Here is a 25,848-nt window from a genome sequence, read left to right as displayed (position 1 = left end):
CCAACCCCTGGCAACCACTAATTTGCTTTCTCTTTGTGGATTAGATTACAATTAATTTTTATTTTTTTAAACAAATGGAAAATATACAAGCTTTTTTTTTCTAACAAATATAGATACAAACATCAAGTTTTTTGCCAGTCTGAGAAGCAGGCAGAAGCTTTATTAACAGAAGTGTCAGTATCACAGTAGAACTAAGTCTTCCAAACATGTCATAATCTCTACTGGTTTGGAAATATCAAAATGCTCATAGCTCAGAAAAAGTGAGGACGAAAAAATGAATACAGGTTTTCCATGCAAAATGTTGTTTAATCAACTTCACTTACTGAGCCGTAACTACCAGCAGGTTCTGTTTTTATTGTGTTAACTTTCTTTTCAAGGACTTCTGAAAAATAAGTCAGTCCATATTGGGATAACTTCTCTACCCATTCTTATGTCAGTGTATTTCTTAATATAAATCGGTTTCCTTTCCTTATCTCAGGAGATGGACATAAAGCAAGAGAAGATTGAGAAGATTCCAAATTATTCTGGGCAAAGGCCTTGCTGCTGTGCTGCAGGATGGTTGTATGAGGCAGGACCCCGGCATGCATTACTGAATCAAATGCCCTGATATAGTCTGCATTTGGTGACGTTTGAAAGTTATTTTCCAGGGGCACCTGGGTGGGTCAGTGGGTTAAGTGTCTGACTCTTGGTTTCTGCTCAGGCTGTGTGTCAGGCCCCCTGCTCACATGCACAAGTGCTCGTGCACGCGCTCGCTCTCTCTCTCTCTCATAAATAAATAAAATCTTTAAAAAAAAAGTTACTTTCCAGCATCAAAACATAAATGTGATATGTTTTATATTTCATATTCATTGAATTATATAGCACTTTATCATAGTCCCACCTGTGACTCTTGCATCCAAAATTCAGACAGCATCATTTTATTCTTTATTCCTTAAAAATAGTTTTTGTAATATGAGAATTCTATTCATAATACATCTCCAGCAGTAACATCCTGACCTTTCTGCTTTGAGAATCATCCAATTTTCCCTCTTTGCCTCTAAACCAGTCTTTTCTAAACCCTTGCTTTACTTCTCCGGAACTTTTGATGCTACCATATTATCAAAATCAAATCATTCTTTATTCAGCATTTTGAGTAACCCCTATTTGTCAAGTTTGGGTCAGAACCCTCAAGGATTTTATAATCTGTGTTTATTCCTTACTGCTATTCCAAACCATCTCTACTCTGATTCAAAGCCACCTTTTCAGTTTCTTTTTCCCTGTAGAAACCCTCGAATCCAGTTATGCAGTGTGTCCTCACATATGCCTGTTTTTACACTTGCCACTTTCTCTCTCTTTCTCATTATCTCTGTCAAAATAAGGTCTCTCTCAGGTCCCATGTCCTCAGCCCAAGGTGATTTCTTTGTCTGCGGTATTATTTGAGCATCTACTGTCCATGCGATTTATTGGCACTTATCATTTATTGTCTCATCTCATTCGTTTTATTGAAATATTACAGTTAAAGAGGACAGACTAACTCAAAAACAAAACCATTTATACGGTATCTCTGATAATGTCTTTAAACACCCAGTCATGGAAAGCTCTACCAGTTTTTAGGCTTCCCAAATCTACTTACTAACAAGAGTTAATACATTAGATGTTCGTTATATAAACTGAAGCCACTTTGTGACTTTCTTCCCTTGTGCCCTCTAGAGGAGCACAGATTAAATGTCTTATTTCTGCTATTCTGACAGCAATTATCATGTTATATGGATAAATCTTTTTGAATTAACATGCCCTTTTATAACCCCATTCTGTTACCTTCCTTTGGATACCCTCTACTTTGACACTGTCTCTTAAATTATAGCATCTAGAATTGAACCTATGACAGTTGTCATCTTTCTACTTAGAGAAAAACAAAACTCTTTCTTTAAGTGAAATATAAATTAGCCAAAGTTAGTGGTCTCTTTTCTGTCTTGGTTTTCTTCATGTTTCAAGGTTTTTCCCACTCTCTCTGCTTGCTTGGCTTCCATGCTACTGGACCCAAAAAAAACAAAAAACAAAACAAAACAAAAAAACCACAAAACTCAAAAAACAAACAAAAAACTTTAAAAATAAGGTGAAATAAGAGAATAGCTTCAATAAGGGAATACATTGGAACAGCTGGGAAACCAAACCATCACATTGGATAAAAATGGAGTCAGAATTGGAGGAGCTATTGGTTTGAGATAAGTTTGTGACATGCCTACTCCATTCCAGGAACTATTCTTGGTACTTGGGATGCATTAGTGAACAAAACAGATGAAGATCCTGGTTTCATGGCGCTTATAGTCCAGCTATTTTGAGCAAAGACTTTAGGCTAAAAGAAAGACTAGCAAATAATATCAGAGTATACAGAGTACAGAGAGTAACTCATACCAAATAAAAGAAAAAATTGTTAATGGTTTAGGCACATGCAATGCAGAAAATTAATATTTGTAAGCTTGTGGTATGCAAAGCCATGAATTAAGACTCTAGAAGGAAAATAATATATTTTTAAAATTAAAGATGGGATATTATTCATAATAGAGACAGAAGCAACCCAAATGTCCATCAACTGATGAATGGATAAACAGTGTGGTGTATACATACAGTGGAAATTATTCAGCCTTGAAAAAGGAGATTCTGACAAATGCTACCACACAGATGACCCTTGAAGACATTATGTTAAGTGACATAAGCCAGATACAATAAGACAAATACTGTGTGATTCCCTTTATATGAGGTTCCTAGAGTAATCAGATTCATAGAGACAGAAAGTAAATGGTGGTTGCCAAGGGTTGGGGGTGGGGGAGAATGGGGAGTTCTTTAATAGGTACAGTTTGAGTTTTGCAAGATAAAGAGTTCTGGAGATTGGTTGCACAACAGTATGAATGTACTTAATGCCACTGAATATACACTTAAAAATGGTTAAAATGGTAAGCTTTATGTTACATGTATTTTACCACAATAAAAAATAAAAAGTTTAAAAATATTTTTAAATTAGTGAGCTAATTAATTGAAAGACCAATAAAATCATAGAAACATTAAAAGAAAATTTTAAAGACATAAACCATAAACATAATATAGTTGAGGAAGCAGACCCTTGCATGTGTAGAAGAACTGAAGGACATTTACAGAGCACATGTCTGTTAATATCGCTTAAACTGTGAACATACTGAAGGGAAATGCTAAATAGACAAAACTTAGCAGTCAGGTGAGGAGTCAGGTTTTAAAGGAGAGAAAGCGACAGGCATTTCAGGTAAGGAGCATAGCATAAACCTAAGTGAGAACAAGTAGTAACTCAGTGATATAGGGTCCTTGAAGGACAATGAAAAAGTAGTCAGTTGAAAATTGTAGCTGGTCAAATATTAAGCCAAAGCACTTGATGTGGTAAGAAACCAGATGAAAGTGAATTGGGAGGGTAGGACATTGTAGAAGGATGTTGAAATCAGAATGAGTTAAAGAATGATATAGGGGCACATGGGTGGCTCAGTCGTTAAGCATCTGCCTTCGGCTCAGGTCATGATCCCAGCATTCCAGGATCAGCCCCACATTGGACTCCCTGATCGGCGGGAAGCCTGTTTCTCCCTCTTCCACTCCCCCTGCTTGTGTTCCCTCTCTCACTGCCTCTGTCTCTGTCAAATAAATAAATAAAATCTTTTTTAAAAAAAATGCTCCTGCCTTTAGCTCAGGTCATGATCCCAGGGTCCTGGGATCGAGCCCCACATTGGGCTCCCTGCTCAGCGGGGAGTCTGCTTCTCCCTCTCCCTCTGCCTGCCACTCCCCCTGCTTGTGTTCTCTCTCTGTGTCAAATAAATAAATAAAATCTTTTAAAAAAATGGTATAGACCCATGATAAAAGGATGGTAGTGACTATGATAGTGAACTTGGAGATACAAAGCCATGAGCTCATTAAAAACTATTAGAAAGAACCGACAAAATGTGAACATTGGTTATTAGGAGCAACGAAGTCAAATTACTTAGATGTTGTCAGCCTATGGATCTAGGAATATAGTGATTTAATTAACATAGAAAAAAATTTATTATGGTAGATGAAGAGTTTTATTTAGTGTTGACATTCTACATCAAAGATATTTTTGGTTACCTAGAACAGAGATAGTGAGACTGTCGGTGACCAAAGCTTGAAAGATCAGACATTTCAGTCAGGCTTGCCCAAATAGGCTTACCCACAGGCTGGTTTTCACTGAGCTTAATGAAGGTAGTATGTCTGCCATACTCTCTGAGACCTCTTTGTAAGTGAAGTTAGAGAAAATAATAATCAAAAGGGTTTCTTCAGGAAATGAGACGGAAGAGTAGAAGAGATATCCCAGTAGTTTACTACTCACTCTGAATAGTTAAATAACAAGTAAAGAAGGCATCAGAATCAAGGAGGCATCAATAAGAGAATCTAGATTTCAGGTTTATCTTAAAATTGAAATAGATTAAACTATGCTTACATGTCCATGACAGTAGTAGATCTAAGGCAACTGACCTTATTCTTGCTTTCGTCTGATCTCTCTCCTGATGTTTTCAGAATTCTGGAATTTATGAAACATGATTGTGTAATCATTCAATTTGAAATACCCAGTTGGAGGAAGAGGGAAAAATAAACCTTGAGGTGGCATCCCTTCATTCATATCCCTTTTCTGTCTGGCATTTCTATTAAAAACACATATTTAGGACTCACTCTTAAATTGTTAGCCACCATCATTCCAACACTGATTATATTTCTTTTTTACTAGTGATAGCAGGCTAATGTTGTGTTCTCAAAGATTCAGGCATTATCAGAAAGATTTTGAGCTCCGTTTGCCTTGGATATTTGCCTCCTATTTCCACATGTTCTCAGAAGGGAGAAGGGGACAGAGGAGGTGGTCTTACTATTTCTTAAAGCTCGTATGTCACAGTAGAGTACTTTTAGAGACATCTTGATTCTATTAGAATTTTCAAGTCAAAGGGCAGGTTCAACTGTTATGTAGTTTAAAGCACCAGGGATAGATTGAAAAGACCTTTTTAATGACTTAAAGTTGGATTTCTGCTACTGCCTACTCATTATGCAAGTAATATGGCATGTTAGTCAAGCAGTAGGGGGCCACTAATCACTTTGAAAGGTTCTGTGTATACATTTTCTTTTTCTTTTTCTTTTTTTTAACTGAGGAAAAGACATTAACAGAACAAGGAGAGTAATTTAGCAGGAGGAGCATGCAGTTCTTATTTTGCTCTGGGCTTGTGGCATACATATATTACCTTTCATATTATACGTGCTTGTATTACTCCCTAGGGGCTCATGGGAAATGAAGTCAGAATGTGCTTCACTAGCAAGTCTTCCTTTTCTGTAGGTAGACTTTAGTTAGTACAGCTCTTAAAGTCAAGTATTAATCCCCATCAGGGTTCATTTTCTTTAAAATAGCCATGTTAGAATAGGTGACTTCCACATCTCAAGCAATTGACTCTATTAAAAAGGAACTATTTCGGTATTTATTTTCTTCTTTTTAGTTTTCTGGATCTTCCAGTTTTTATTCCATGAATGCACATTACTTTTATCAGAAAATACCTTTCTTTTTTCAAAGAACCAATTATGTTAAAAGTTAAGTGGCTACTAAAATAATATTCTTTTTGTAATTTGCTTTTTTTTTCCACTCTGAATTCCATTCCCTCTGAAAAGCAGGGTGTTCTTTAAAATTTTTTAGTTTCGACACTTTTGAGTGCTCTCTGTAAAACTTAACCACATAAGTTCAACTATACCATGTAGTCTTTTCTATCAAATGTAAAGAGGGAACAACAATTTTTCTTATTCCCAAAATTTAGATGGCTGTTACTACTTATTAGCTTTAATATTCTTGCCTATCTTCCAAATTTTTAAGAGATTGCTCTCCCCTATAGCTGTCCATTTCAAATTTACCAAAATTGTACACAAGAGAACAATACTGTCTCTTTCCAAAAACAAAAGAAAAACATAAAAGCTATTATATACCCATAAAACATACTGACGTTACCCAAAGTTTGTATGTTTATATGTGCAGTATATAATCAAAACATTTTATTCTCTTGACTATCAACCTTTTGGGGCACATATGCATGTAGAAATCACTATCAAGAGTATACTTTTAAAATGGAAAAGACAGTGGTATGTTGAGCTGTTAGGGAATTTTTAGAGGTTGAGAGCGATGGTTAGGGAGGGAAAGTTTGTTTCTGTGCAGTTTGTAGCATATTACCAATGCTCAATAAAAAATAAATAACAAACGACACAGTAAAGTTTCTATTTGGGTTTTATATAGAAAGAACAAAAGACTTAAAATTATTTATCTTAGTAAAAAAGGCATTATTCCAGTGGCTCAGAGTCTACCACTACATCCTTTATTTTAAAATTTGGAGTCTGAATTGTCACCTGTTATATCATATTGCAGTTTGGGAATGTGACATTTTACCCTAGAGATTAACTGTACCACGCTTAGCTGGCCAAGCGTATCATTTATAAGAATTTGGAATTCAGTCAAGATGCTTCACCAACATAGAATAATTTTTACTATTTCACATTATGATGCTTTACTTAAGCACAGAATGGAACTCAGAACCCATCACCTTTGTATCTTTCATTTTGCAGAGGTGCTAGTTACTTGATCTAATTGGGTAAAATAATTTATCTTTCATTCATCTTCTGTTATTTGCCTGCTGCTAAATGTGTAATTCTGACTATTGGTGCACAGAAATACTGCAGCACCCTTATTGAGAAAACACATTTCTCATTCTAGCTTTGAGCTTCCCCAAAGGGAACAGATGACAGCAATCGGCAGGAAATTGTGCATAGTGAAACCAACTTGAACTCCTTCACCTTTAAGCTCGTTTCACCACTTAACATATTTTTTCCAAGTGGTCAGTGGATATGTTTAGACTATTGTTATCCCTTTGTTGTTGACTAAAGCTTCATGGGTTAAGCCATCTGCCATTTTTTAGAATTATATAGAGTGTGGGGACAGTGGAGAATTACACTGGGGTCAATGAGAATCTTCTTCCCTTCTAACAGCAAAGACTGGTTAAACAAATCTTCATTTCATGATGTAAGCTGATCTTTCTCCTCTGTTCGTTAGCACTGCTTGTTCAGAGTTCTCTAGACCTACCCATCCAGAAAACAGAAAATCCTTGTCAGAATATGCAGAAGATAGTCTTCCAGTTTGTGGCTAAACTAAAACTCTTCCAGATGACTGCTATTGAAGCGTAATTATCTTAACAAAAGACAGAAGCAAGGTTAAACATGGGCAGTTCATTCTCAGATTCAGCATTTCCTCAGGTCAAAAGCTCAGGCCACTTAAATAGTTCCTATAAATCAAATCTGTGTTCTTACAGATGACTTAAATAATAGATGAGCTATTGCGGAATACATTTTTGCCAGGAGACTAATTGTTCACCAACTTCATATTATTTTGTAAATTTCTTGTGTTCACCCCTCTTCTAAATCCCACCTTCTTTTCTTTCTGAATGTGAACCAAAAAGTAGTTAGCTAAACCACAAGGAATCTGTAAGGTTCAAGTTATTGTTTCAAAGTGCGCTGATTCGTTGCCAAATAAAGCCACAACTGGAAACTTATTTGCATTGATGAGAGAAAGAGAATTGTAGATGTTTAGAACGCCCCAAGAACAGATGGCTGATTTTCTAAATCCTATTTCCTAATGTTTACGGTTTGTTATACACGCTATACGTAAGAGTGTTTTCAGTTACAGTAATGCCTCAGTTTCCCTGGCAGGTACAGACTGCTTATCAAAAAAAATGAATTAAATGGGTAAAATGTATGTGTGATAGTATTATTAGTTTTAAGAAGTCATTAATTTTGTTTACTTTTGAGTTTAACTATAACTGTAGGAACTCTTTATTAGGATGTCAGTATAACACATGATAAAGACATTTAGAGTCAGAAAAACCTGAGTGGGATTCCTAGCTGCACCATTTACTTCAAGTGTGAATTTGGGCAAGCTATATAAACTCTCTGAGCCTTGGTTTCATCGTGCATAAAATGGGGCTGATAATAGTAACTTCAAAGGATTGTTTTGGGGATGAATGAAAGTCCTGGAATTTTCTTTATTTTGTAGGCAAGAAGCTCTTTTGGCTGCCATTAGTGAAAAAGATGCCAACATAGCTCTTTTGGAGCTTTCATCCTCTAAGAAAAAGACCCAAGAGGAAGTGGCTGCACTGAAGCGGGAGAAGGATCGTCTGGTGCAGCAGCTCAAACAGCAGGTATAATAAAATGCCAGGGAGGGCCCATGGTGGAGGGGCAGTAAGACCAGCTTTCATGCCATTCTCTACCTTTGTCTTTGCCAGCTTATGTTTTAAGGTCTCACATCTCATATTAGACACCTGATCTTTGTATCTAGCTAGGGGCTCCCCCCCCAGGAGGGAGGTGGACAGGAGGAGAGGCAGAAACAGAATCCTAAACAGGCTCCATGCCCAGCACAGAGCCCATCACAGGGCTTGATCTCATAACGCTGAGATCATGACCTGAGCCAAATCAAGAGTCAGTCGCTTAATGACTGAGCCACCCAGGCACGTCTCTTGTTAGTTTTCGTAAGCAGAGACTTTAATCTTCTTCACAAATCTCTGGCTATATCTAGGAATTAGAGGATGTTCTTGGTAAGAGCACTAGTTTAGAAGATGTTACAAGTCTTCTACGAGAAGGTTTTTTAACTTAGCTGAATGAAATTAGCAAAGTTCTGCCCACTTAAAATGAAAAAGGCTTATTTTTGACATCCAACCAAAGTCTTACTATAGAAGGCACTAAGTATATTTTTACTAAACAATTTCTAGCTGCTCAGAGCTGAGTAAGCTTTGAAGGTAAGAGCAAAGTTTTGCCCTTTTCTTTTCCTACCTAATCCTTCCCCAGATGTATGCTTAATATTTATGTAAGAAAATAAAAGCTAAGCATTTCCCCTTTGTTAGTGGTTGGACAACAGTGTAAATGTACTTAATGGACAGTTAAAAATGGTGAAAATGATAAATTTGTTATGTATATCTTAAGACAATTCAAAAACTTGGGGAAGAAAATCATTGAGAATACAGGGAAAGCTGAATTTTAAAATCTAAGCTCCCTTCTTTATCTTAATGCTCTTCACTGGCCATTCCTATACTATTTGCAGTGTCCACAAGTCCTGTCTTCTAATATCATCTCCTCCATTCTCAGTCACATTTTCCGTGCATTGTGTCTGCCTAGGTTTGCTCTTCTACCTGAAGTAATAAGACTGGGAAAGAGTTTTTCAGATGAAGGAATTTCTTCTTTTCTACTCTAGGGGATCAGTCATCAATTGATAGTATTTTTAACATAATATTTAATGTTCAAAATAACAAGAATCCGTATTTACACAATAAATATATCTCTGTTTGTAGACCAGTATTAAAACTGCTTAGAAATAGATTTTATGTTTATTTATGTGACCAACTTTGCTGAGAAAATGCCAAAAGATGTCTCTTTTCTATAGGATAGATAAATGACCAGCAAAAATACAACCCGTTGCTCATTTGTAAGTAGAAGAATCTTTTCCAGTGTCCTAAAATAATTTGCCATAAGAAGAAGACATCATCCAGTATTTGGACACCTGTTAAGTAAAACAGGAAGAACGTGGTTAATATTAAAGACATCTGTCCAGTAGTTCAACACTGAAATTTGGCTTATCAAAGCTGGTAATATGAGTTGAATAGTGGTTGCAGTGGCCTAGAAGGGTGGGGAAAATGGAGAGGTGTTGGTCAAAGAGTACAAAATTTCAGTTATGCCAGATGAATAAGTTCTGGGGATCTAATACACATCATGGTGACTGTAGTTAATAATATCATATTATGTATTTGAAATTTGCTAAGAGTAGATTTTAAGTGTTCTTGAAAAAGGTAACTGTAAAGTAATAGAAATGTCAATTAGCTTTATTGTGATATTGATTTCGTGATATATACATATATTAAAACATCACATTGTATATACCTTAAATATATACAGCTTATATTTGTCAGGTATACTTCTGGGGGGGGCGTGCTGATATATGAAAAAGGAGGGTATTATTGAGAAAAGGCATTCACTAGTTTGTGAGTGTGTATACTTAGCAATCTCAGTTCTCCTAAGTAGTTAGGCCTGAATATATAGACGTAGATTTAAGTAGTTCCTGGTCCCGCTACTCTCAGACACGGAACAGAATAAAATGTCTAGCAGACTAGAGTACTGTATCTCATTCGTAGTGGCTTTGATTACTTCCTTCTCAAGGCTATGTATTTTCAGTAGGTGAAAATTAAGGATATTCTTTAATCCATGAACTTAAAATCTTAAAAAAGAGCAGCATTCCATCTTAACTATATGCCCTGAATATTCTGTAGTCATGTGATCTATGTAAGGAGAGAGATAAATGTAGTTCTCGGGAGTCCTTCCTAACAATGTTTTTCTGTCTGCTTTCCATGTAAAGTTTCACATTCCTGCCCTCTCAGAGAGTGTCTAGGATGCTGTGAGCAAGAAGGAACCAGTCTTGCCAAAGATATTTGATTCTTTAATTTTTTCTAAGTGTGTGTACTCACTTTTAGACAAGGGAGAGGCCTTTTGGAAAGAGGATATGGCATCAATATTGTTTTAATTTAAAGCTTCTAGTCCTTGAATTGCTGGAATGTGCCTCAATCTAAAGGCCATTTCCTAACAAGGAAGCACTCAGCATTGACCAGGCTTTCAAGTAAGTGGAGCCGCCACTGCCTGATGGGCTCTTGGCACTCATGTGCAGTTCCTATTGTCAGAAAGAGGTGAAGCAACAAGGGATTTACAGATTTGGGGGTCACCCTCTAAGATGGTCCCAATTTGCATACCCACCCCTGGGTAACTTGTCTCCTTGACTCATTCACGGCCAAGCAGCACTTGGAGAGGCTGCATCAGAGGAAGGGGCCAGAGCCAATGAAAAAAATAAAAAATAAAGGTTGTCTAACAAACTCCAGATGTGCTGTGGTGGGTGCCAACCAGTGTGTTCGAATTATAAGTCATGAAGAAGCCCCTGCTGTGATTGTCAAGCACCCACGCTGGATTTAATGTAAACTCACATGGAACCCTGGAAAGCATTAACACAATCTGTTTAGCCACAGCAGCTGTCACAAAATGGCCTTTCTCTCAGCATTATTTTCTTCTTTTCACCTCAAGAATTTTACAACCTCCATATTGTATTTGCTGTTAGTGTGAAGTCTGGCTCTGCCCCTGTGTGCTCTATACAAAATGTGTCATGGGCAGTTTGGGCTTTTCAAGACAAGCTACATGGTTTGGTTTGGTTTGTTTCCTGTTTTTTAAAGGTCAACTATAACATTAGAAGAGGAAAGGCTACAAACTTACACTGATTTGGTTTGAATCTAGACAGTCTCATTTACAACTGTAATTTAAGAATCCTCTGCATTAGGATGAAATGTCAGACAATATATTCCTTTATTCCAGCATTGTCTAGGCATGAAGGATATAAAGAGACCGTACTTGCCTTAAAGAAGAAGCTCACAGTATAGTGCTTAAAATACTAGTTGTTTTAAACATTTGGCAAAACCATTCTGTAGAAGGGAGCCTTACCATTTTTTCCTGCTGACAGCCTCAGCAAATCATCCCTGCATTACATGATTTATTCGCCCATTCATTTCAGATTCTTTGAGTATCTACTGTGGTTCAAATATTGTATTCATGGAAAACGAATGTCTCTCTTCCTAGTTAACAGTCTGGCAGCTAATCAGACCTAAGTTGTACCTCTAGGTGTCTCTTTTACCAGTTTAGACAAATTATTTCTCTGAGATTCATGTTCCTCTTCTATACCATTTGCATAGTATTACCTACCTCACAGGGTTAGTGTGAAATTAAATAGTTTCACACTATTTAATGTGTGAAACCCAAAGCACTTAAGCTACCACTTCTGTTACCTCTCAGAGATCTCTGTTTCACAGTGAGCGCTGTGCTGTGGGTGATACAGGCTACACTGAGAAAAGGGGGGACTTCAGTAACTCTGGCTCTCGTTCAGTCATGTATAATAACTATTGAATTTTCAATATGTCTTTCTTAAGTCTTACAGTTTCATCATTGAAGAGCATCGTTAAATGCCCACCTGCCTGAAATTGTCAGCACTAGGAACATTATAACTCCAAGCATGCATTCTGTCTCACTCACTCTCTAGTTCTGTGACTCTACGTTTGCATACATGCCTCTTCCATCCCTGACTCATACGACTTTTCAGAAATATGTGAAAATAGAATAACTTACAAAAATGGCTGCCACTTATCAGTTGACTATAATATGCCAGGCACAGCTGCTTTGTATACGTCATATCTAGTCCTCACCAGAATTCTGTGTATTATTATCTTTATCATGTAGATGAAGCACCTGAGACCCCAAAAGATTAAATTTCTTGGGTAAATTTCTACATGGTGGGACAAGAGCTCGTTCTCTTCTTACTCCTACCATCTTATGTGGAAATTCCAGACAGTTGGTAATTAGAAAAGTTGTGTTGGAATTAGAATAATACAAACAATGCAGGGGTACCTGGGTGGCCCAATTGGTTAAGCATCGGCCCTAGGTTCAGGTCATGATTCCGGGGTCCTGTGATTGAGCCCAGAGTTGGGCTCCCTGCTCTGTAGGGAGCCGGCTTCTCCCTCTCCCTCTGCCACTTATACTCACTCGCACTCTCTTTAGCAAATAAATAAAATCTTTTTTATTTTAGTTTTTTAAAAAAGAAGAAAATTACAAACAGTGCTATTTCAAGTCTTTAAGGCACTCATTTGCTCTCCCAAGAGATTGGAAAAGGTATTTATTTATATTCCAAAGCCTCCCCTCTCTGCCTCTGAAGAATCTGAAACAAAAAAGAAATGGTGGATTTATCCCTGTTCTTCAAATTACTAAAAGAAGTGATGTGAACTTAAAGCTACAAAATTACAATGAAGTATAATTTAGCTTCTCTTATGTCTTTGGAGATGGCAGTCCTGTATCAGAACTAAACACGCTGTTCTAACAGTGCGCCTTTGCGTTCTGCCTTCTTTGAACCGTCTGCAAACAACTCCTAAAAGCACCAGCTGGGAGCCAGCCTCCCAGAGACTTTGACCATCCTGAGTATACAGAGACTTTTCAGCTTCCGAGCGATTATCGAGGAGTGTTTGGTCCCCTGGATTCCCAACCTACATACGGGTAATGAAGGGATATTCTAACCCTGTAGCTATCCAGCATGTAGCCTGTGCGGCCAGTCTGTTTGGCCTTTACATGGGGTTAAGAAAATTGCCCACTTAAGGTCTGGTCCCCCTGAACCTTTATCACCTATGAACGTGATGTGCATGAATTAAAGAGTAATTACAATCTCCTTCAGAGAGCAGGCAGTCAAGGTAGTATAGTAATTTCAGGGTCCTACGGGTTTAAAACTATTGTTCTTAAAGAATATTTATCTGACCACTCATTTGAGTTTTAGACTGAATTAATTTAGTTGCTTTTCAGGATGAGTTTTAAAAAACAAAACAAAACAAAAATTAGGGGCACCTGGGTGGCTCAGTCGGTTAAGCGTTGGGCTTCAGGTCAGGTCATGATCCCAGGATCCTGGGGTTGAGCCCAGCATCCAGCTCCTTGCTCAGTGGAGAGCCTGCTTCTCCCTCTCCCTCTGCCTCCCTCTCTGCCTACTTGTATTCTCTCTCTCTCTGTCAAATAAATAAAATATTGAAAAAAAATTAGAAAATCACTATGCTTTTAAAAAATAATCTGAAGTAAAGTATTAATTTTTCACCTCTAAAATATCAATTTTTCATAATCACAGATTACCCTGGAAAGTTAGTTCTTGATGATGTTGTTCACTATGAACTTTTCAACTCTTTTTTTTTTTTTTAAGATTTTATTTATTTATTTGACAGAGATAGAGACAGCCAGCGAGAGAGGGAACACAAGCAGGGGGAGTGGGAGAGGAAGAAGCAGGCTCACAGCGGAGGAGCCTGATGTGGGGCTCGATCCCATAACGCCGGGATCACGCCCTGAGCGGAAGGCAGACGCTTAACCGCTGTGCCACCCAGGCGCCCCTGAACTTTTCAACTCTTGAGTTCCATAGGCAAATGTTCTACTTTCTGTAATAGGATAATGCTAAATTAGGTCTAAGTAAAATAAGTAGGTAAGTCAATACACTCATAATGAGAAACCCCAAATTTTGATTGGTTCCTTTTTTTTTTTTTTTTTTAAACAATCACTGCTTTTGAGTTATATCACAGAAAATGTTTTAGGCTTTAACCTTTTCTTTTCAAATATTAATTTCTTGTACTCATAAATTTTTATGAAAATTACTGTCAGCATTAAACCTGTGATTCTTCATACCTTCTGTATTCCCCTTCTCCTCCAGGACCTGAACTACTCTCATTGATGATATGTTAAGACAGCTATCAGGAATTCTCCTCTGTGGTGATACTGACATACAAAATCAATTGAGTTTTAAAAAGATCTTTATAAAGTCAGGATGGCCTCACATCTTTTATTACACACACACACACACACACACACACACACACACACACACCTTTGTCTGTCTGTAATGTTGAGCATTTGTCTCGCTCCCTGTTGGTGTGTTTGTAAAATTTTGTCATCATTTTCTAACAACATCTCCTGAGAGGAAAACAGGTTATTAATAATGTAGTTCTGTTTCACAGAAGGTAAAATCAAGGCCACTGATCAGCTAACAGCACAAATTAACTATAGGTATCAAAGAATAGGTCATACTTTAGCACAGATAGCATATAGCATCCTATCATTGTTCCTAATTGGAACTCTGGGGCTATAATTCAAGAAAGCCTTAGTATTTCCCCTGCTGTCCAGGAATCTCTTCTTCCTTGACTCACACCCTTTACTGTTAACAGACCCTTCCAGACTCTCATCTAAATTAATTTCGCAACATCCACCAATTATTATTTAGTGCTTACTATATGCCACGCCCTCTCCTAGGTGTTGGTGATAGAAAGGTAAGCAAATAAACATGGCTCTTGGAGACTTCTCTTTAATGCACTTTCAGCTACTTTATCTAGCATTTCTAGGTATTTTGTCACCTAAGAATTTTCAGGTCATCTAGTTGGGCATAGAAGTTGTACTTCTTTCATACTACACAAGAATTTGAGCAAAATATTTATTAGTGATTTGTCACACAATTTGTCATTGTAGGAACTCTAAACTAATTTTAAGTTGTCCTTATTTTATATATTCTGAACAAATTGTCAGTTTCCAAAATGCTCAAATAGAATTATAAATAGTTTAAGGATACCTAAGTTTACTAGCTGAGTAGGCCTGAAGAATCATAAGTAATGCATATATATAGTTTGGTGGATACAGAAAAACCTTGATAAGTTGGTATGTATCTGTGCTTCATTTCTCCCAAACAGAATGAATATTATCTCTCTCTTGTTCCTGTTCAGGAAGTTTGAAGATCAATTAGAACCAAGATCTTGGGGCATCTGGGTGGCTCAGTCATTTGAGCATCCAACTCTTGATTTTGGCTTGGGTCATAATCTTGGGGTTGTAGGATCGAGCCCCATGTCGAGCTCCACCCTCAGCTAAGAGTCTGCTTGAGATTCTCTCTCCCTCTGCTCCTCCCCCCACTCGCTCTCACTCTCTAAATAAATTCTTTAAAAAAAAAAAAAAAAAGACCCAAGAACCAAGATCTCCTGGAGAAGAAGATCTGTATATCGTATATAAGTACTATATGTAAGTACAGAGCTGTGTGATGTGTCAGGATCTCCTGTTCTATATTCTGCAGAAAGGTGTCTGTCATGTGGGGAAGCTAGCTGACTGTCAGATACTAATGCCAAGGTTCATCTGCACATTTCTCAGCTAACCAGAGCCTGCTCCTGGTGTCTTTTTACCGTTCAGTCTGAATGTCACCTTTCTGTTCACACAGTCTTTCCCAGTTGTCCCAGTTCTGTTTCCTTGCAGTTAAGCCCAGGTGATCCTGATTGGTACTGGAAGTGATCCCATACTCTTCAGTCAAGTGTTACCATCTACTTTCTTCATTTTCTATTGTGTTGTGTGTATTTTATTTGTTTAACCCTCATAAGACTACTTTATTTCCCTAATCTCTAAGTTCTTGATGGAAATGGGTTGTTTCAGTGTTGCTCCGAGTATTTTTAATAAGTACAGTATGAAAAATATCTGAAGTGAGTTATACTTTAATTGTCTTTTGTTAAGTTCTGCCCACTCTCTAGTTTTTTGGTCAGTCTTGCATGACATATATGATACCTTGTATAATAGTTTTATTTATTGCTTTATCAGGTAGAGTGAAGGACTTTGACAGCCTCTAATGAGGTGCAGGAAACTGGCCTACTTTGAGTTGGCACTTACTGCAGTCCACTATAGCATACCTTCACTCATCCATAAGCCCACATCTATATATTCTCTGAGAGTTCCTTATCCCTGTTAGAATGCTGGTTACTGAGAGTGACAGTATACAATGTGCTATCCACATACCTCACTCAGAAACAGCCTATTCTATAATATGGACTTGTCCTTTACTTCCTTTATTTTGGGTTATTTTACACCCTTTTAATAGTGAGCAGAATGTGTATATAGGTTAACGCCCTTCTTATTTTGACTTTAGACCCCTTTTCTTGCTTGTTTTAGGGCTGACCATTGGCCAGCCTTTGAAGAGAAATCATCATCTCTCTTTTACTCCTTATAGCAGTAAAGGCTACTATTATAGTAGCGTGATATGCTAACTCTGAAGTTATAGTTGAGAAGGCATGTATCAGAACCACTCCAGGCACTTGGAACTTTCCAAATAAATTATCCTTTGGACTAAAATTTCTCATGCTTATTCATGGTCCAAAGGCGAATAAATTTTTGAAAGTTCAGTAAATTCCTTTTGTTTGGTACTGAAGGTTAGGGCACAATGAAATAGCATTCGTTCCAACTCCAACTTTGGTGCACATATTTTTTTATCACAGTTTCGATGAAAGAAAATGCTGTTTCAGTATTGATTCTAAGTAAGCCAAGCTCAAATCATTTTATTTTGTTTCAAGTGTCTTTCTCTACCTATCTCATAGTTTTGAGTAAAGAATGTAAATCTATTGTTTTGTATGTAAAAATGTGATTGGTTCTTAGATTTCTACTAATGGAAAGAACTGGCTCAACATTGTTCTGAAAAATGAAAGTATAGGTCAGATACATTAGAACAAACACAACAACTCACATTTGGTTTTCATATTCTTAGCCCCAGGCCCTGACCCACTTATTGGAGTAACATTTAGAACTACCAAGTTGGAGCACGATAAATAATTGGATTCTTACTTGCCGGACTTATTGTTGATTCTCTGTAGTATGCATAGATTTTTTCTGAACAGAGCCAAAATAGTGAGAGCATACTAATATACCAGTATGAACCCAGTTTAGTGAAGGTCATGACTTTGGATTTATCATTTTTTTTCCTAAACAGAAAAAATTTTACGAAATATCCTTTTAACTAGCCAAGAAAATAGACATTTCAGAGGCTGCTTACTCATTTAAAGCCTTTCCTTATGAATGAAATTCTTCATGGAGGTGTGTTGCCAGTAAGTTTATTATTTGTTAAGTTCCCATAAACACATAAAAGGACCAAGCTAAACTGCCCTTGGGGTAGACACATTAGTGCTTTTCTTTCCTCTCTATAAGAAGCAAGAAGGAACCAGGGCACACCTTCAGGCCTCTAGCTGGAGGTCTCCTTAACTAAATCACTCAGTTCATCAAATGCAATTTTTGACCCTCCACATTACAGCTAATAATGTTGTCGCCCAGCTTTCTGCTACTACTTAACAAGGATCCCCTTAACATGTTGCTTGCTTCTTTTGAGGGCCCCATTCGTAGCCTCCTCAAAACCTTTGTACCAACAGTCTATTCAAGGCACATTACATTTTCCTAAGTGTCCTCAAAGTCTTTCCAGCTCTTCCAGCTTCCATCCCACTGCCCAGTTCCAAAGCCACTCCCACATTTTAGGTTTTTGTCGTGGCAGTTACTAAAATTATTATCTATTACTGCATAAAAATTGCCTTAAATTTAGTATCTTAAAACAACAAACATTTAGGAGCTCCTGGCTAGCTCAGTCAATGGAGCATATGACTCTTGATCTCAGGGTTGTAGGTTCAAGCCCCACAGTGGGTATAGAGATTACTTAAAAACAAAATCTTTAAAGAAAAACACACACACACAAACATTTATTATCTCGCGTAGTTTCTGAGTGTAAGGAATCTGGGAGCAGCTTAGCTGGTTGTTCTGACTCAGGGTCCCTTATGATTTTGCAGTCAGGCTATTGGCTTGGTCTAGTTATCTAAATGCTTGACTGGAGCTACAGGATTCACTTCCAAATTCACTCATATGACTCTTGGCTCTACACCATGAAGGCTTCTCTATAAGGTTACTTAGTACGTGACAGCTTGCTTCCCTTGAGCCTGTGATCCAAGAGAGGTAGAGAGCAAGGAGGATGGAAGCCACAATGTCTTTTATAGTCTAATCTCAGAAGTGACATGCCATCACTTCAACCTTATTCTATTGAGCACATAAACCAACCCCCTGTGGTGCGGGAGGGAACAACACAGTGGTGTGAATAAATGTAGTCAGGGATCGTTGAAGGCTGGCTACCACAAGTGAGTGAATAAACAAATTGTGGTATACACATGCAATGAAATACGGCTTGGCATTAGATAGGAATGAACTACAAACACACATGACACCATGGATGAATCTCAAAAACACACTGAGCAAAAGAATCCAGACAGAAGAATATTCCATATTTATATTAAACTCTAGAAAAGACTGTTTTAATTTATGACCTCAGAAAGCAGATCAGACAACAAGACAAAACTGGTTTCATCTTCTCTTCCCTACCTCAGCTCACAAGCAGGGCGTACAGTGGGAAAGGGACCCATTCTGTTCTCTCTCATTCCTGTTTTTTTCTTCCTTTGGTGTCGGGGCCCTCAGATGCTCTTGCAGTCCTCTCACGTAGTTCTCTGACCAACACTGACCCCGAGTTGCTTGGGGTAGAGTAGTAACTGAAAGACAGAAACCTTCCTCTAATGTCACTTGCCTCATAGGAAACTTACGCATCTTTGCCATCCCAATTAAATAGTGAGAATCTATAAGCCTACAGATTCAGTACTTCTCTGTCCAGCCTTGTTCTCTCTCCAGTGGTCTTTTTTCCTTCTCAGATAAGCACAAGGCAAATCAACAAGTCTGATGCCTAAGTAGGTACCAAACACAGGAATGAGATGCCAGTTTTACTTTCACCCAGTGTTTAGGATTGAAATGACTTCTGTTTGAGCCCTCTCACTGAGCTCAGACACAGGGACCCTCATGTGCATGAATATATATCCTTGTGCCATCAAGATTCCTTTCCCAGTCCTAGCATCATCCCCACAGCAGTCCCAAGAGAAAAAGGCATGTGCTGACATGTTGGACTGGTGGACAGTCGTCCCTTTTCTGCCACCTCTTAGTAAGCTCTCTTTATAATATGCCTTGTTTAGCTCTTCTTTGTCCCCAGCTTTGGTCCCTAGTTGCTAATTCTAGAACCGCTGGAAAAACCCATTCATCATAGTATTAATGCTAGTTTAAAAGGGACCTCTAAAATTGGAGAGAGAACAATAAAACTATGGTACATTCTTTAGAAAGAGAACATTAATAATGTAAAGTTGCAAAGAGCTCTTGAGTTGTTAATGGACAAAGGGGAAAATAAGTAGCAAGTGTTGAAGTAGCTTGAGTACTTCAGAAGCTGTTGGTGGAAAGTAAAATTTAGTAGTCATCTGTCCATCTCACTAGGCAGTTTAAATTCTTGATAATGGAGAGCATTCAAGTATCCATTTGTCCACCACACATATATAGCGCCAAATATCTTTTGCTCGATGGGGCAGACATTCTTCAAGAAGACATGCGTGTAGGCACTGCTGGACAACCCCTTGATGTTGAGCTTGACTGTGCCTGCTTTCTCGTTTATTTGCCATATACACATGTCCACCTCTCAGCTCTCCTGTCTGACATCGTCTCCTGAGAGTGACTGTTATCACAGAAAGTGAAAACCATCTGTCTGGCTAAAACACATAATATTCAGAAGTTACCAGAATAGAAGATTGCAATTCAATCAGTATTTAATGATTCAACAGCCCTTATTGACTTGGTCAGATAAAAATGTTAATCTTGGTGGCTCAGTCGGTTAAGCAGCTTAAGCCGTTATCTGGGGGTGCTGGGATGGATCGGGCAGAGCCAGGCTCCCTGCTCAGCGGGGAACCTGCTTCTCCCTCTCCTCCTCTCCCTCCCCCCCAACTCATGTGCTCTCTTACTCTGCTCTCTCTCAAATAAATAAAATCTTTAAAAAAAATGTTAATCTCTTTTTAATTATCCTATTCCCTTCAATTCTTTATTTTTATGTATTAAGTATTCAGTATACGTATTTCTTTCTCTAAACCACTACAGACATTAAGATCAGCTAGATTTTTCCTGCTGATGGTATCCAGATTTATTTGAAAGGAACTGGATGCAAAGCATTTCCCATTCACTGTCCTCACCTCTGGAATTGCCTCTTCTTCCTCATCTTAATCTCTACTTTAATCTTCACTTCAAGACTCATCTTTGTAGTTTGGAATTTCCTAGCCATGAAATCTGGTTTGGGTTGGGGTTTTTTGTTTTGTTTTTTTCATTAGCAAAGTTATTCTGTGCTGTTTTTCATTCATACATTCATCCTCCTTTGGGTAGAAGTTGAAACATGAGAGTGGAGGAAGAAAGAAGAAGAGAAATTATTCACTGATTGTACAACAGTTGTTAATTTCATTTATTCTAAGCCAAATTATTCTCATTGGCATGGCTGTTTCTTCAGATACAGGAATTCCCATTCTGTAAGGGTACACTAGAAATAGCACGAAACAGTGTCAAGAGACCTGAGCTCTAGCTCCAACTGTATTGATAGCTAAGTGTATAATCTTAAGCAGTAATAACACCATCAACTAACATGCACAGTTCACAGTTTACAAAGTACTATTCAGATACCTTATAGCACCTAACCCTGTGGCTGAATGAGCCAGGCAGATATCGTAGGTTAAAGAAGTGAGTGAAGTGTGTAAAACAGTAAGAGAGAGAGACTGTGATTAACTAGCAGCCAGTTTTTTTTTTTGTTTTTTTTTTTTAATAATGATTTTTTATTATATTATGTTAGTCACCATACAGTACATCCCCGGTTTTCGATGTAAGGCTCGATGATTCATTAGTTGCGTATAACACCCAGTGCACCATGCAATATGTGCCCTCCTTACTGCCCATCACCGGCCTATCCCATTCCCCCACCCCCCTCCCCTCTGTAGCCCTCAGTTTCTTTCTCATAGTCCATAGTCTCTTATGTTTCATTCCCCCTTCTGATTACCCCCCTTTCTTTATCCCTTTCTTCCCCTACTGATCATTCTAGTTCTTATGTTCCATAGATGAGAGAAATCATATGATAGTTGTCTTTCTCTCCTTGACTTATTTCACTAAGCATTATCTCCTCCAGTGCCGTCCATGTTGTAGCAAATGTTGAGAACTCGTTCTTTCTGATTGCTGAGTAATATTCCATTGTATATATGGACCACAACTTCTTTTTTTTTTTTTTTATTAATAATGATTTTTTATTATGTTAGTCACCATACAGTACATCCCCGGTTTTCGATGTAAGGCTCGATGATTCATTAGTTGTGTATAACACCCAGTGCACCATGCAATATGTGCCCTCCTTACTACCCATCACCGGTCTATCCCATTCCCCCACCCCCCTCCCCTCTGTAGCCCTCAGTTTGTTTCTCATAGTCCATAGTCTCTCATGTTTCATTCCCCCTTCTGATTACCCCCCCTTTCTTTATCCCTTTCTTCCCCTACCGATCATCCTAGATCTTATGTTCCATAGACGAGAGAAATCATATGATAGTTGTCTTTCTCTGCTTGACTTATTTCACTTAGCATTATCTCCTCCAGTGCTGTCCATGTTGCAGCAAATGTTGAGAATTTGTTCTTTCTGATAGCTGAGTAATATTCCATTGTATATATGGACCACAACTTCTTAATCCAGTCATCTGTTGCAGGGCATCTCGGCTCCTTCCACGATTTAGCTATTGTGGACATTGCTGCTATGAACATTGAGGTGCATATGGCCCTTCTCTTCACTACGTCTGTATCTTTGGGGTAAACACCCAGTAGTGCAATGGCTGGATCATAGGGTAGCTCAATTTTTAACTTTTTAAGGGACCTCCACACTGTTTTCAAGAGTGGCTGTACCAACTTGCATTCCCACCAACAATGTAGGAGGGATCCCCTTTCTCCACATCCTCTCCAACAATTGTTGTTTCTTAACTAGCAGCCAGTTTTAATTCCAACTTGGGACCATGCATGATGTGAGCCTCATTTTTTCTTCATGGAATCCATAATTTTATATAAATCTCTTTTCTTAATTGAGATGTAATTGACATAAACATTGTATTAGGTTTAGGTGTGCAGCATAATTTGATATATGTATGTACTGTGAAATGATCACCACAATCAGTGTAGTTAACATCCATCACACACATGGTTACACATTTTTTTCTTATGATGAGAATTCTAAGATCTATCTGCAACTTCCAAATATACAGTACAGTTTTGTTAACTATGCCCACTGTGCTGTACATGACATCCCCAGGATTTATTTATCCTGTAACTGGAAGTTTGTCTTTTTTGACCCTCTTCACCTTTAAATCTCTCGATATCTAAATGTTGGCATTGAATTTGTTTTTTTTTGTTTGTTTTTTTATATAAAGCCAGGCCACAAGTTGCCTAGCTTACCTCTCTAGGTTTTATCTTCCTCATGTATAATATTGGATGGATAGATAAAAGGAATTTTGAAGTCTATTATTTCCATGTTATGACAAATTAATGTATTTTCTTATAGCTATATTATCTGCTAATTGCTGACATTAGGAATATTTTTAAAAGAACCAATTATAAAGCACAAGAAAACACATATATATGTAAGGATTGTTTAAATGTGTCTTTAGAAATTTGCTTATTTTATGAAATTGCATTTTGAAGTTGAAAAAAATCCTGGTTACTTAGTATCCCTTGAAAACTTTTTTTATATTCTACAAAGAAATAGATCATCTTTTGATGAGTTTTGCTTGTTTGGAGTTAAGTGAAGTCCAGAGGTTGGGAGATGTGGGGAAATCTGGATTCCTCCCAGTCTCCTTTCATCCATCTGTTCCATCTTTTTCGTCATCAATTCCAGATGTAGGAAAATTCTTCACAAAAATTTGATAAGACTCTTGCTTCCCTTCTTTTCTAGCATCAAATCTAACTTGCCCTTCCTATTGTCAGGCTGCTGCCTTTTATGATGCAACAGGGAATTTATAAATCTTCTGCGTTTCCTGATCCGTCTTGAATTGTCTCAATGCAAATAAATCAACCTAGGTTTCCTGCCCCCATGCTTGTACCCCTCCTATTCCTGCTTCATTTATGTCTGTCGGGTGGCATGATCTATAACTGTGTTTCTTGTGCTCATTGACCTTGGTCTGAGGAACTCATTAAGCATAAGTAAAACTAGAAAGATTGGTTTGAGGGTGTTCCCCCTTTCTCCCACTAAACTTCTCTTGGTAGGAATCAGTCATACCAGTATATTCCACAGAGTATATTCCGAATTACTGCCTCTTTTTGTCTCTTTTGAACTAATGTGGATACTTATTCAAGGTGAATATGGAATTAAATGATATTTACATTCAGGAACAAGAAGTGTGATATTAGATAAACTATAACATTTGCATGGGCAGTTTACATAACCAAATTAAATCATCTGAACTACTACGTGGCTCTCTAGAAAACTGTACTCATTCCATTAGTCATCTCACAGATTAATAATGCCTAACATTCATTGAGCTAAGCCTTGTTTCGAGTGCTTCACATGAATTTACTCATCTTTACGACAACCCTGTGAAGTAGTAATCCTCATTTTACTGAGGAGATGCTGGGAGAGAGAAGTTAAGTAATTTGCCCCAGGTCACATGGCTAGTCAGTGACTGAGCTAAGGAATCCTAACAGACCCTATGGCTCCAGTGCTGACACTACTAATCACTACACCAAAAGGTGTTGCCATCACTATGTGCTTTTGGTTAGGGATTTCAGTAGTCCTCAGCCATTATTAATGACCCCATAATTCTGTCTTGTAATAAATAGTACTTTAATAATCTCTTATTTGTTTGTTTATATTCCAGTACAATTAACATAGTGTTACATTAGTTTCAGGTGTACACTATAGTGATTCAACAATTCCGTACATTTCTCAGTGCTCATCATGATAAGTGTACTCTTAATTCATTTCACCTGTTCCCTCCCAATCCCCTTCCTCCTGACAACCACCAGTTTGTTTTCTATATCGAAGAGTCTGTTTTGTTTTCTTTGTTCATTTGTTTTGTTTCTTAAATTTCACATATGAGTGAAATCATACGATGTCTGTCTTTCTCCATGTTGTTGCAAATGGCAAGGTTTCCTTCTTTTTTTTTATGGCTGAGTTGTATTCCGTTGTATCTATCTATCTCTCTCTCTCTCTGTATCTATCTATCCACCGCACCTTCTTCATCCATTCATCAGTTGATGGACATTTGGGCTCTTTCCATAATTTGGCTGTTGTAAATAATGCTGCAGTAAACCTAGGAGTGCATATATCCCGTCGAATTAGTGTTTTTGTATTCCTTGGGTAAATACCCTATAGTGCAATTACTGGATGATATGGTAATTCTATTTTAACTTTTTGAGGAACCTCTGTACTATTTTCCCCAGTAGCTGTACCAGTTTGCATTCCCACCAACAGTGCACAAAGGTTCCTTTTTCTCCACATCCTCACCAACATCTGTTGTTCCTTGTGTTGTTGATTTTAGCCATTCTGACAGGTGTGAGGTGATATCTCATTGTGGTTTTGATTTGCATTTCCCTGATGATGAGTGATGATGAGCATCTTTTCATGTGTCTGTTGACCATCTGTATATGTATCCCTTGAAGAAGTGTCTCTTCATGCCTTCTGCCCATTTTTTTAATAGGATTATTTGGTTTTTTCGTGTTGGGTTGTATTAGTTCTTTATATATTTTAGATACTAACCCTTTATTGGATATGTCACTCACAAACATCTTCTCCAATTCCGTAGGTTGTCTTTTAGTTTTGTTTCCTTGGCTGTACAAAAGCTTTTGATTTTGATGGGATCCCAAATAGTTTATTTTTGCTTTTGTTTCCCTTTTCTTAGGAAACATCTAGAAAATGTTCCTAAGGCTGATGTCCGAAAAAGTACTGCCTATGCTCTCTTCTAGGATTTTATGGTTTCAGGTCTTATATTTAGCTCTTAAATCTATTTTGAATTTATTTTCTGTATGGTATAAGAAAGTGGTCCCCTTTCATTCTTTAGCATGTAACTCTCCAGTTTTCCCAACACCATTTGTTGAAGAGACTTTTTCCCACTGCACATTCTTTACTGCTTTGTCAAAGGTTAATTGACCATTTAAGGTTTATGTCTGGGCTCTCTGTTTTGTTCTGTTGATCTGTGTGTCTGTTTTTGTGCCAGTACCGTACTGTTTTGTTTACTATAGCTTTGTAGTATATCTTGATCTCCAGGATTGTGATACCTCCATTTTGTGTTTTTTCTTTTTTCTTTTCTTTTTTTTTTTTTAAGATTTTATTTAGTTATTCATGAGAAACAGAGAGAGAGGCAGAGGCAAAGGGAGAAGTAGGCTCCCCGCTGAGCAAGGAGCCTGATGTGGGACTCGATCCCAGGACCCTGGGATCGTAACCTTAGCCGAAGGCAGATGCTGAACCGACTGAGCCACCCAGGCACCCAGTTTTGTGTTTTTTCAAGATTGTTTTGGCTATTCAGGGTCTTGTGTGATTCC

General features: G+C 37.8%; 1 protein-coding gene across 17 annotated transcripts in view; it reads left to right on the top strand.

The window, feature by feature from the left end:
- Positions 1-25,848, top strand: part of ERC1 (ELKS/RAB6-interacting/CAST family member 1) — a 554,906-nt gene that overhangs the window by 407,635 nt on the left and 121,423 nt on the right. For all 17 annotated transcript variants that reach the window (XM_048216749.2, XM_057318942.1, XM_057318950.1 and 14 more), the window contains one exon: positions 8,078-8,222. In XM_048216749.2, the coding sequence (XP_048072706.1) occupies positions 8,078-8,222 (145 nt within the window). The remainder of the gene's footprint in view (positions 1-8,077; positions 8,223-25,848) is intronic.

This window comes from Ursus arctos, unplaced genomic scaffold (genome assembly GCF_023065955.2).
Source record: "Ursus arctos isolate Adak ecotype North America unplaced genomic scaffold, UrsArc2.0 scaffold_26, whole genome shotgun sequence".
NCBI lineage: Eukaryota > Metazoa > Chordata > Mammalia > Carnivora > Ursidae > Ursus > Ursus arctos.
Note: the sequence above shows the minus strand (reverse complement) of the source record. Positions and strands in the feature narration are given on the sequence as shown.